General features: G+C 41.3%; 1 protein-coding gene across 1 annotated transcript in view; it reads left to right on the top strand.

Moving 5' to 3' along the window:
* Positions 1–8,647, top strand: part of LOC101597632 (disintegrin and metalloproteinase domain-containing protein 20-like) — a 47,796-nt gene extending 39,149 nt beyond the window's left edge. Inside the window, exons 4-5 of the mRNA XM_045142480.1 lie at positions 1,720–3,850; positions 8,502–8,647. Coding sequence (XP_044998415.1) covers positions 1,720–3,850; positions 8,502–8,647 — 2,277 coding nt within the window. The remainder of the gene's footprint in view (positions 1–1,719; positions 3,851–8,501) is intronic.
* The last annotated feature ends 5,114 nt before the right edge of the window (positions 8,648–13,761 follow it).

Below are 13,761 nucleotides of genomic sequence, written 5' to 3'. Positions count from 1 at the left end.
CGCAACAATACACCACCTCCAGGAGGCTTCCATTTCCACTTGACATCAGCTGGGAAACCTAGCATCCAGGACACCTTAATTTATGGGGCCGACCTGAATCAAGACACCCCATTCTGCCCCTGGTCCCAATAAACTGATAACCATAGGTAATGTACAATGCAAGACATTCATCCAACTTTAAAACTACCCATAGTTTTTATCAATCCCAATGATATTCAAATATCTGTATAACCCAATTCTTTTAACAAAGGCATAATACTAATTCCCACCCCCCCCCCAAAAAAAGCTTAGTGGCACAGAATAAACATTCACACTGCAAAAAATAGCACTGGGAATAGCAAAGCAATATTCAGCCAATACAAAATTAAAAATAATCAGGCCAAACATCAATCTCTGCTGCATCATGTCCAATAATTTCAGACAGGGACAAATCTCAAGTGTGATGATTCTAACCAGCAACAAGTCTCTAGAGTTCCAATTCTGCCAATGCAGCTAGGCTACTCAAAGTCCTGGAAAATTTCATCCAGGCTCAGCAGCTCTGCTTGGCAGCCATAATTTGGTCCTGCCAACTCCACAGGGTCTCTCCTGCAACACATTTTTCATTTTCATGCCCGCTGGGGTCTCCATGCAGGCATCCAGCAAACGTGCTTTACACTGCCCATAGCCATTTCCAAAACACAGGACCTTGTTGAAAACTCAATGACCCTCTCTTCCCTGCACTTCTTATACTCCACATCACCAGGTAGGGTGCCAATTTGTCAATCCAGGGGCAATAGAGCAGACTTTGAAGAACAGGACACTCCTTGAGCACCCAGGCCCTTCCAAGTAGTCTACATACTTCCTGTTGCACCAGTGCAGGTCAACTGTCCCAGTTTCTAAGGTTTTAATCTCTCAATTGCAGCTGAATGGGCAGCAGATCATCCAAAGAGTTTGGTTTTTTTTCTCCTTGTCTATATCCTCTGCCTACAACAGTTCAGGTCCATGCAAAGCAACCCTGCCCAACTTTCCAGGTAACAGGTATAGTACCACAAACTTCTACACAAACTGTAGCCCAGTACAAAACAAGCTCTTTCTCATGCTCATAATCCAAGCCTCTCCTTCCATAGTACTTATTGGATTCAGGTCTCTCAACTCTGACCAGAACACTTAATCAAGCTGTGACTTGCAGCACTGCAGGGCATCTTGGGCCAAGGTTTCAAATCCTTCCACACGCCTCTTGAAAATCAGTTCCAAAGGTCCAAAGCCACACAGTCAGGTGTCTAGCAGCAACCACACTCTCAGTACCTCTTTACTGTTGCAGTTAAGTTCTCATTGCTGGTAGAAATGGCCCAACCCAGAGCACCTTCTGGGAAAAAGGACGTATATTTTGGCTGACTGTCTCAAATATGTTTCCCTGATGGCAGGGAAAAAGCTGGCATGAGTAGAGGGTGGAAATCACCCCCGGGCAACATAAGGTGAATGATAGCAGCACGAGAGTGCGCCAAACAGTAGCATGGGGAAACTGGGTATAACACCATTAAGCCTGCTCCCAACAATGCACCGCCCCCAAGGAGGCTTCGATTCCCAGTTTACATCAGTGGTGGCATCTAGCATCCAGAACCCCTAAGTTTATGGGGATCACTTGAAACAAGGCGCCACATGGCTTTTACTATGCTATCGCTACCTGATCATGCTATGGCCATACCTGTGTGACCAGTACCGTTTTTCTTATTTTTTCAGTCCTGCTGCTCTGATGGATGGAATCAACCAGAATACAGAACACTGAGTGTCAGCGCTGCGTGCTACCAGGCCAGAGGGAAGACACAGGCATCAAGGATGCCTGCCTTTCTTTGGCTTACTCTGCAGGACATGGTCTGTGCGGATAAGGCCCTGATTCATGTGAGGATTTCAAGGGTGCAGCTATGGCTGGGGGTTTGCCTCGCCCTTTCTGCATATCCCCTGAGTGGGCATGCTCAGCCCCATACACATCCAGAAGTGGTGATACCATTGAGGGTCTCTGCCACTAGTGGAGACATAAGGTCTCCAACCTGGTTGTCCTATAGTATGAGATTTGGGGGCCAGAGACACATTGCCCACCTGAAGGTCAAGCGGGTGCTGGTATCCAGTCCGTTTTCTGTGTTTACCTACACTAAGCAGGGTGCCCTTCAAGAAGACCAGCCTTTCATCCCAATGGACTGCTACTACTATGGGTATGTGGAAGGGGACCCAGAGTCCATGGTTGCTATCAACACCTGCCTGGGGGGCTTTCAAGGAACAATACAGATAAATAACACCAGTTATGAAATCAAGCCCAAGAACCTTTCTTCCACATTTGAACATCTGATTTATAAATTGGACAGCAACGACACCCAGCAGTCCCACATGAGATGTGGACTAACAGAAGAAGAACTACAGCGACAAATGAAGTTTCAAGACAGTGACAACACTATACTGATGCAAAGTGGCTATGAGGGCTGGTGGACGCATGAACACTTCGTTGAAGTTGCAGTTGTTGTAGATAATAATCACTTTGTACATCGAAAACGTAATGCCACGATAATTCAGATAGAAGCTCTTACGATTTTCGTTATTATAAATGAATATTATACGTCTCTGGAAACAGATGTGTTTATAAGGGGGCTTGAGATTTGGACTGAAAGAAATCCAATTCATATAAAGGGAAACATGAGTGATATCATGAGACTATTTTGCGATTGGAAGGCAAATATTGTTCACCGCCTTCCTCATGATAGTATACAATTTATTGTAAGGCACTCCTATGGAATACTTGTGGGTTTAGGGTATGTGAAAACAGTATGTGGTAACAAATATAATTGTGGAATAAATTCCTTTGCAAATGAGAACATAAAAGTTCTTTCACACGTTATGGCACATGAGGTGGGTCATAATTTGGGCATGTATCATGATAACAAGACATGTGTTTGTGGCCAGAGGTTCTGTATCATGTATGAATATGTAAGTGATTCCAGACGTTGGAGCAACTGTAGTTATGGAGAGGCATATAACACTTTTATGACACGTGCCTGTATACGCAATATTCCAAAACCATTGAAAGCTGTCACCAAGAAACATGAGGTCTGTGGGAATGGTGTGGTTGAAGATGGAGAAGTATGTGACTGTGGATCCAAGGAATCTTGTATGAAAGATCCCTGTTGCATGGCAGATTGCACTCTGAAAAATGGTTCTGATTGTGCTGTGGGGGGTTGTTGCAAAGACTGCCGCTTTGTGCCATCAGGCACACTGTGTAGAGACGTGGCAAATGAGTGTGATCTTCCTGAGTGGTGCAATGGAACTTCCCAGGAATGTCCTCATGATGTGTATATGCAGGGAGGAAGCCCTTGCAAGGACAATAACTACTGCTATGAAAAGAAGTGTCATAATCGTGAGGAACAGTGTCACCAAATTTTTGGCAACCAATCCAGAAGTGCAGAACAGAGGTGCTACAAGGAAGTGAACCTCCGAGGTGACCGTTTTGGCAACTGTGGTATGACAGCTCGCAATTACTTAAGATGTCATCCCCCACATGTCCTTTGTGGCCGAATTCAGTGTGTGAATGTGACAGATTTTCCCAATATGAAAGGTCATACCACTGTGCATTTGCGTCAAGTCGATGACATCACTTGCTGGGGTATTGACTACCACTGGGGGCTGAAAACACCTGATGTTGGTGAAGTGGAAGATGGCAATGCCTGTGGTGTGAACAAAATGTGTTTGCGCAGGAAGTGTGTTCCTTTGAAAGTTTTGCAACGAGATTGCAATTCTAAAACCTGCAAAAGGAGAGGAGTCTGCAACAATAAAGGTCACTGCCATTGTGATGTAGGATGGAAACCACCAAACTGCCTGACAGCTGGTGATGGAGGAAGTGTTGACAGTGGCCCAGCTCCTCCAAGAAAAATAGTTCGAAGGAAAAGATGGAGTTACCTCCTACTACTTTTATTGATTCCACTTTGGATTTTGTTATGCTGTTTATTAATTTGGCTTTGGAGAAGGAAAAAGAAATCAAAAGAAGAGAATAAAAAGAAAGCAGAAGATGTTCAAGCTCCACCTCAGAATAATTAGCTCAAAGTTAACCAGTTATTGAAAACAGAGCATCTCCCTGTTTAGTCTTCAGCTGGCCCTTAAAATGAAGATATTCCAACTTCAAAAACAAACCCAATGCCTTGACTGTTTAAGTGTCCTGACACTAAAAATACACTTCCTCTTTTCAGAACAACCATAAGAAACTCCCAGAAATCCATGTGGTTTCAGAATCTCTCTATCAATCTCTCCCTCTCCTCCTCTCTCTCTCTCTCTCTCTCTCTCTCTCTCTCTCTCTCTCTCTCTCTCTCTCTCTCTCTCACACACACACACACACACAGACACACAAAAAAACTAAATAAAAATAAATTGCTGGATATTCAGGATTTTCAATATTTAAAAGCAATATTTGGTTTAATGTTCATATAATTTGTCTCGGTATCCCACAGCAAAGTCCAATGCGTTGATCTGTTGGTGTGACTTTATGTGCATGTATATATACATATATACATGCATATATGTGCCGTGTGTGTGTAGCATGTCTGTGCGTCTTTGAAGTGTATGTGTGTGCATGTTTATAAGTACATGTGTACATGCAGTGTACGTGTTTTTAGGTGTATGTATGTGGTATGTATGTTTGGGTTCTTTTTGTCTAGGTGCCCAGTGTGTGCATTTGTGTGTGTGTGTCTGTGTCTGTTTGTGGTATGTATGTATGTGCTGTGTGTGTGCGAGCGTGCGGGTTTGACATGTATGTTGTCCTTATGTCTATCAGTTCCACACCACCTTGTTTTCATTATGCTTTGTTACAGTGGGAAAGGGAAACTATACAACCATTTCCTCAGTGCCAAGCCTCCCTAAGGAAACACGCCCTTCTCAGAAGGCACAGGAGACTGAACACCTGGGGCCCTCTTGATTGACATTCCTGTGGGTGGGGTCTCAGTGGCAGTTCTTACATGGATGGCAGCAGCAGCTTTAAGTCTCACAAGATTGCCATGTAGACCATGTAGATGATCCCAGAGCAATGGCATTGCCAGCCCTATGACATCCAGCACAACTACAAACAGCCTAGAACACAATGATGTGTCCTAAGGCTTTGAGTCTTACACCAAATTCCAAAGGTTCTACCACCAATTAAATATATCCACTCTTCAAGGTTTAGTTGTTCAACTCTTGGAACAAATTCCAAGGCTCTGTGTCCTACTGCCTCCAATCTCTTCCCTTTGATTTCAAGTCCCAGATCTGCACATATTACCTTGAAATTTTGGGTTATGTCCAGGGTGTGATCTTTCATGGCTTAGGACTTATGTACAGTATAAAATAATGACAAAGCCAGACTTCACATTTGCCTTAAGAAGCTTTAAGACATTTTTTATCCTTAGGTGGAATTTCTTTAACAAAATGAAAGCATAAATAAAATCCCCAAACAGTGCTCAGGAGTCTGAGGACCTTTGTTTGTATCTACTACTGTACATAAAAGCAAGCACAATAGTGGGTGCGTTGCCGCAGTGCTCCTACACAGACAATGTATGAGTCAGACAAGGGAATCCTCAAAGTTCACAGTGTGTGCAGTGGGGCACAACAAAGGAACCCAGCCTCAAACAAAGTGTAAGATGAGGACCAACTTTAGGGAATGTGCTTTTACCGCTAAACACTAGATACATGCACGTGTGTTAACAAACACACATACATGCATACCCCAGCCAAAGAGTAAATAATAATAATACTACTAATAATAATAACAACTGTAGTCACTAAAATCACATTCAAAATTGTGTCTAATACAGTTTTATAAAGATACTTTGAATTCTTTATTTTATTCTTGACAGACACATAGAGAGAAAGAGGCAGAGAGAGAATGGTTCCACCAGGGAATTTCTGCCACTGTGAATGAACTGTGGACACATCCCCCCACCCCTTGTGTGTGACTGCAAGCTTGGGTCACTTCATGTTTGGCTACTTGGGACCTGGAGACTCAACATACATTCATAGGCTTCATAGGCAAGCAACGTCACATCTAAGCCATTTATGCAGCCCTATTTTGAATTTGTTATTGTGTGCAATAAATATTAACTATTTGTAATTTGAAAATAAAAGATAAAAAGACCAAGTGGAAGTTAAAAAACACGTTTTTATGTTCTTGCTTCCTTCTATTCTTCCTTCCTTCCTTCCTTCCTTCCTTCCTTCCTTCCTTCCTTCCTTCCTTCATTTTTTGCATTCTTTCTTCTTTAGGTACAGTTTTGCTCTAGCCCACGCAGACACGGAAATCACTATGTATTCTCAGGGTGGCCTTGAACTCATGATGATCCTCCTATCTCTGCTTCCCAGGTGTTGGGACTATGGCATGTGCCACAATGCCTAGCAATTTCATAATATTTTAATTTATTTTTGCTTTTTCAATAATTTTTCCTATTTATATTTATTTTTTTGAAAACAACAGTCAGAAAGAGAGTGAGAGAGAGACAATGGGCACACTAGAGCCTCCTCCAGACATGGCAAATGAACTCCAGATGCAAGAGCCACTTTGTGCATCTGACTTAGGTGGGTCCTGGCGAATGGAGCCTTGATCTGGACTCCTTAGATTTGACAGGCAAGTGCTTACCTGTTAAGCCACTCTCTAGCCCCCTAATTTATTTTCAATTGACAGCTTCAGTAATTATAGAGAATAAACCATGGTAATGCCCTGCCCCAAGTCCCTTGCACAACTCCACACTCCATGCTATCCTTTACCCCTCCACCAGTCTCTCTTTTATTCTGATGTCATCTTGTTCTCCTTCTATTATACTAGTCTTGTGTAGGTAATGCCAGGGACTGTGAAGTCATGGATATCCAAGCCACTTTGAGTCTGGAAGACTGCATTGTAAGGAGTCATGTCTTTCCATTGGCTCACACATTTTTCTGTCACCAATTCTGCAATGGACCTTGAGCCTTGGAAGTTATAATCGAGATGATTAAGTCCTGAGCACTTCTCCGACAATTGTTCTCAACACTGTGGAGATTTTTGAGTCATCACAGAGGCCATTGCCATGTGAAAAGAGAAGTTTCTATCACCAAATTGGGAATAGCATAAGTATGTGGGTATGAATAATAGAATAAAAGAATTATTTACTGGGTAGTTTGATGACCAAGATATATGCATATAGCCAAACACCAGCAGACATTACATGCCTAGGGCTCATGACTATCCTTGTCACAGGTTTTCAGTATCAGGCATGCATTCCCTCCCATGAAGCAGGCCTCCAGTGCAATTAGAGACCAGTTGGTTTCCCCTCTAACACACATGACACTCTTGCACCTATTTTCTCATTTGGCCTGCCTGGCCATACTTAAGGCTGGCAAAGTCCACTGTTGTTCACTGGTGACTTCTCTCTCTCCATTGGAGCTGTATGCAGACATTTCTCCTAGATTTGTGTCAGCTGTTCTACAAGGGGACAGTTTTTAATCTCAGCTCCTGCAAGATTTCTTGGTGACCATGCAGCCCAAGGAAGTGGAGTCTTCAAGATTAGGGTCGTACCATCTATTTCTGATGGGAAACCAAGATCCTCGCATATGGCCTATAATGTTCTGGGAGCCTCAGGGTCCTTCCTGCCCAACAACACACTGAAAAATATGCCATCACTGGCTCTGAAATTTTTCTAGTAATAATCTATGACTTTTGGGTGCATCATTGTCCAAAGAAGTAGGTTTCCATATGACTTTCTCATAGGCTCTTAGGTTCTGAGTAGCCCTCCCCCACCTTTCCTGTACTCAGTTTTTTTTTTTTCCTGAACTCACTTAAACCTTTATACCACCTTTAATTGCTCTTTTAGTTATATGTATACAATACCATCCCCTTAAGCCCTCCCACCCCCCATTTCTTTCCTCTCATATAGCCTTTCTAGCTAACTAGCCCTCCACATTTTCAATAAAACTTGGAGCTGTATTCAAATACAGAATACAGAGCTTTGGCAGATTGTTAAGCGGTTAAAATGCTTGCTTGCCAAACATAATCGACCTTGGTTGAATTCACGACAACCCATGAAAAGCTGGAGGCAAAGTGACTGATACATTTCTACCTCCAACATTTATTCAATAATAAGAGGTAGAGACAGGAAAATTCAGAGCTTGTGGTTGTTTTAGCAACAGCGTGTCTCAAAGAAGTTGGAGCATAGACACCTTGAGGATGTCACTGTGGCATGTAGACACCCCTAAACACACACAAAATTATACAAAATACAAAATTTAAGTTATATAAATATATAGTCTGCAAAGAGCTGGAATGTGACTACTCTCTACTGTGGAATACCTGTGGACAATGCATGTGAGATAGGATGAGTTCTGGCTCAGTCAGAACAGAGGGCCTCGGCTCTGAAGAGAGGAAGTACAGTATACTAAGTACTACACAGCACTAGATTTGAAACTCGTGTGCTATGCATTTCATGTCTGTGTCATCATTTCCCCAAACCTAGCCAACTTTAACATTCCTGGTGATCTTTTTCCTATTTCAGTACTTTCTTTTAAGCAGTGCAATTACAGCCATGCACCCTCGGCTCCATTTCCCATCTCTGTAGACAACATTGCTCTGCTGGCCTTTATGTCCCACGGGGACATGGACATGCTGAGAGCAGCAAAGCAGGACTCCTCAAGCATCTGAGCACATGAGGTGACATTTCCAACACCCCTCCCACTGTCTGCATCCCTGCCTATATCTTTCACATGGAACTGTGAATTTCCAGAACGATGAGGGTCAGCAGCAGAATACTTTGAAAACATGAACCGTGAGACAATCAAGGGAGCTTTTCACAGGACTGAAGCCCTCGACAGCCTCTCTGATGACAGGTGGGTTAATTTATCATTAACTTTAGCTGCTTACATGATGATGCTCCTCTTCCTATAGTGTTTAGTCAAATCAATTTTTATGAATGAAGGGCCTATGTTCCTAACCCAGCATGTCAAGTATATAGTATATCTTGTAATTACCCAATTTAATTTGCTTAATAAATTCTGGTTATCCTCACCACATATTCAGACACTCAAAATTTGGCTAGTTAATGTGCAGGAAGGAAAGAACATCTCCATGTAGATGAATGTATAAGGCACAATGAAGTAACTAAAAGCTTACTGTGGCTAAAGACTGAGGAGAGAGCGGTATGTTAAGATGAAGTAGCAATGGAGGGCAAGAATTTTATTATGTAGGGCCCAGGCATCTTAGGGTTTACCAGCTTAAACAAAGACAAAGGTTCTTACTGGTTCAGGGGGCATGTTCAAGTGTGCATATCTCAGAAAGCCCACCAACAAGAGCATGGGGTGCAGAGAATTCACTCCCACGAGGAACTAAGAAATAAGCTGCCCTCTCTGCTATCTTTGTTCCCTCCAGTAAAATAAAGTGGCTATTTACCTAATGTTAACACTTCCCTGTCTATTCTCAACAGAGAAAGCTTCCCAATTCCTACAGTCTCTCACTTCTCTCTCTCAAGAAGTCACCCTAACTGTTGTTAGGGAATTCAGTAGGTGACCACTCTTAGTGCTTCCTGCTGATAGCGTGTGATGCTGAGCCACAGAAAACAAGTTCCTCCAGAGGAGCCTATAGTAAAACAGTTCCTGTTAAGTTAGATGGGCTCAGTGGTCAACCATTTCGTTTAAGTGTGGCGTGTGGTCTCTTTGTATTCTCAGCATTTGGAATTGCACCTGAAAACTTCTAAGAGCATTACCAGCATCAAAATAAAAGTGCTTGAGAGAAGTGCTCAATCCAACACTGGCAAGGTCATGTATGATGGGTACATGCAAGACAAGTGACAGAAAACCCTTGACAAATTTGGTCATAGGTGTCAAATGACTGGTCATCTTGTCCGTTGTTGATGATTTTGTGTAATTTTGAAGTGTTCCATTTGTCTCTTTTAAGATTTCTTTTTTCATCTGCTAGCTCAAATAGGGCCATGGGCCATTGTGCCTCCATAATTTTAACCCTGTGGGGTGAGTCTTTTGTTAATCTAAGGGAAGAAGTCCCTTCAATGTCTGTATTCTCATAAGACTTATAAGTAGAGCCCAAATAGAGTTGCCTTTTGGGCCTGATAGTCTGCTAGATTCCCATATGGGGGTAACTTAAAAGATCTGCAGGATAAATCAGATTGTGTTATGGTGTTATTGCCTTCTCCTTCCTATAAGGATGTTCCTTTTCTCATCTAAAAACACTGTCCTTCACTGGATAGATACCAAAGGTCAGACCTCCCAAAAAAGTGAGTCCTAGTGTTGTTGTGGGCACAGCAAATATTTCCCTCTTGAAATCCATCATATATGTATGTATGTATATGTGTGTGTATGTGTATGTATGTGTATATATATATATATATATATATATATATATATATATAAATATATATATATATACACATATATATATATACATGTATATATGTGTATACACACACACACACACACACACACACATATATAGGTATATATATATATATTTTTAAATATATATGTATTTAAAATAGGTACAAGGATCAGATAATCCTTCTAAAAGACTAGGGTTCTTAGCAGGGTGTGGTATCACATGCCTTTAATTCCAGCATTTGGGAGTCGAAATAGGAGAATCCCTGTGATTTCAAGGCCACCGTGAGGCTACAGAGTGAATTACAGTTCAGTCTGTGCTAGAGGAATACCCTACCTAGAATCCCCCCTCTGAAAAAAATTAGGGTAATTACAGGTGCAGGAGTGCCCAATATTAAACCTATCAGTGGCAGAGGTAGAAGAATAGCTGTAAGTTCAATGCCAGCCTGAAAATCTCAGAAATTTCTTGAATCACCAAAATAATCTAAGTAAATACTGCATATTCTAAAGTGACATCATATCAATCCAGGTTATTTGATAAATACTTTACAACTAAGAATCTTGGACAACACATTCACTTGAACTTTATCTTTTTATAAAAGTAATAATTTATATATTTAAAACATAAATATTATTGCTGGGCAATATGTATAAGATCTGTTGGAATAACTTAGACATTATATTCATGTCCAAAGATAATAAATTATTATGGTAGTCACTACTATAGTTGTTTACTGCGCAATAGAAATAGATATCATCCTATAGGTATGATAAACATTTCTATTTATTTTACATTCTTTCTCCATCCTACGTAAATGCATATAGTGGCACCTCCACATGTACACATATGAGGGGAGTATTTCATGTATACTTTATTTTTTTGAGGTAAGTCAAACAGACTGAACACTATTATGAGAGAAAAAGAGTGTGAGAGAGAGAGATTAGTAAAATTAGGAGAGATATTTGGCACACCAGGACCTCCAGCCACTGCAATAGAACTGCAGACAATTGCACCCCCTTGTGCACATGTGTGACCTTGAGTGCATGATCTGATTTTTGTGGGACCTGGAGATTTAAACATGGGTCCTTAGGCTTTGCAGGCAATCACCTTAACTGTTAACCCATCTCTACAACCCCCCATGTATATTTTTATTAAAGCATCTTGAAGTGCACCAGCAGGTTCTAGTTAAGTTTTCCTGTACAACTATAACTGATGTATAGAATATGGGACACTCTCCCCTGGACATGAAGGGACTGGTGCATTTATAACCTTGTAGTGATGGTACTTAGTAACTAACACCATAATACCTGCACAGTATTGAGCCCATCAACATTTCAACAGAGATAATCGAGGAGGAGGAAAAAAAGAATGATATCTAAGTAGAAGAGGGATCACATGGAAAGGAGTTCCCTGGGAGTGGGGCACAAGAGGGCACTAATGAGGGTAATTAAAAGGGCTATATGATCAAATTACAGAAGGTTTATGTGTTAAAATTCTCTATACAAAATGTAAGAACATCCCGACCCCTCACATATTTTACCAGAACATGACTTCATTTTTGTTCAGCATTCCTAAACGGAGTCGAAATCAGGGAAGGAGACCTACTCATGCATGGCCTCAGTGGAAATACACTGGTCATTGTGGAGCAGAACCCAGAAAACCAGTCACCTTAAGGCTGCTGCTACCTCTCACTGTCCTACAACCACAGCAGACTTCTGGCACTCACGCACCACGTGCCCCCACCAATCCTTCACCGGTTTTTTAAATTTTTTTTTTATTTGACTGCCTATTATAGAGATTTTTTTTTTATATTTGATTTATTAGTTTTCTTTTCATCAAATACAGGCAGTTTGGTACCATTGTTTAGGCTCATCTGTGATCTACCCCCTCCTATTAGACCCTCCTTGTTGATGTAAATGGGTCGTGCATTGTGGAGTTAGTCCCCAGTTATTGGTATGGTAAATGTCTCTGCAAATCATGTGACTCTCACATTCTTTCCGTCCCCTCTTCCTCAAAATTTTTTTAAACTCTACAATTCTTCTCTCTCCCTCAGCGCTCATTAGAGTCACTGCTGATATTGCAATTTCTCAAGCAACCCAAACTAAGTCACTTTATTCATGTTCATTGCTGCTGCTCCCTTTCATACCTGTGAATATTATACCAAAGTTAACTGGATTTCTATAAATACACAGTACGTATTCATTGCTATCAACTAGGAGCATTTCTGAGCTAAGATTTGGGGAGAAACAATGAACTCTAAATGGAAGTGACAAGTGTTATAAAGGCATTAATTTCTAACTCTTGTCAACACTGACCATAGTTAAACAATGGCCAAAAATAAAACTTACACCATAGCAGAAGGTATACCACACAATATTGTAATTTGAACGTATGTTCCCTCATAGAGATAGGTGATTTTCTTTCTTTCTTTCTTTCTTTCTTTCTTTCTTTCTTTCTTTCTTTCTTTCTTTCTTTCTTTCTTTCTTTTTTTTATATATGAAGCTTAAACTTAGACCTCTGGCCATCTGAGTGGAGAAGGTGTCACTGGGGTGGGATGCTGGGGTCTAGCCCTAAAGTGTGTTTGGGTTGGATCTGATTTCCATCCCAAAGGTATACAGAGCAGTCTGAGCTCTGCATGGAGCCCTGCTGCTTGCTGTGTTTTGGTGTGTGTGCTGGTGCTGGTGTTTTGCTTGTTGCTGTTTTTCCCTCTGCTTGAATGTATGGAAGGAAGCACCTTCTTCGGTCACTGACGGAACTTCCACCTGGATCAGTAAGCTTGAAATAAATCATTTCCTCCCCTGAACTGGGCCTGATTTGCCTGCTCATCCCAGTAACATGGAGCTGACTACAACACAAATCCAGGTGAATAGCACCAAATTCAACTGTGGTTGTCAGAAACAACCCTGAGGTTGTGGGGTCATTTGTGCACATGAAGAATTGATGTGACACCCTCTGCTTAATGACTCAGGCATGCTGACCACATTTTAAGGAAAAAAAAAGGTATTATATTATTATTCTTTATTTTTTTTTCATTTACTTTTAAGTTATTTGGGAGTGACAGACAGTGAGAGAAAGAGGCAGATAGAAAGAGAGAGAGAGAATGGGTGAACCAGGGCCTCTAGCCACTGCAAATGAACTCAAGATGCGTGTGCCCCCTTGTGCATCTGGCTAACATGGGTCCTGGGGAGTCAAACCTCGAACCAGGGTCCTTAGGCTTCACAGGCAAGTTCTTATCCGCTAAGCCATCTTTCACGCCCTATTATTAATTTATGACTTCCTAGGCTCCTCAACAGTAAATCATAATATTTGTTTCAATAAGGAGTATATGGTCTACATGATTTTTAAATTAAGCTTGTGCAAACCTACATTAAGATAAGCACATCTTTCTAAGATTGAAGTGTTTCTCATAAATATTTTGCTCAGATTGAATAGTG

Source organism: Jaculus jaculus, chromosome 1, assembly GCF_020740685.1.
Source record: "Jaculus jaculus isolate mJacJac1 chromosome 1, mJacJac1.mat.Y.cur, whole genome shotgun sequence".
Classification (NCBI taxonomy): Eukaryota; Metazoa; Chordata; class Mammalia; order Rodentia; family Dipodidae; genus Jaculus; species Jaculus jaculus.
The sequence above is the reverse complement of the archived record's forward strand: the minus strand, read 5'-3'. Positions and strand labels throughout refer to the sequence as shown.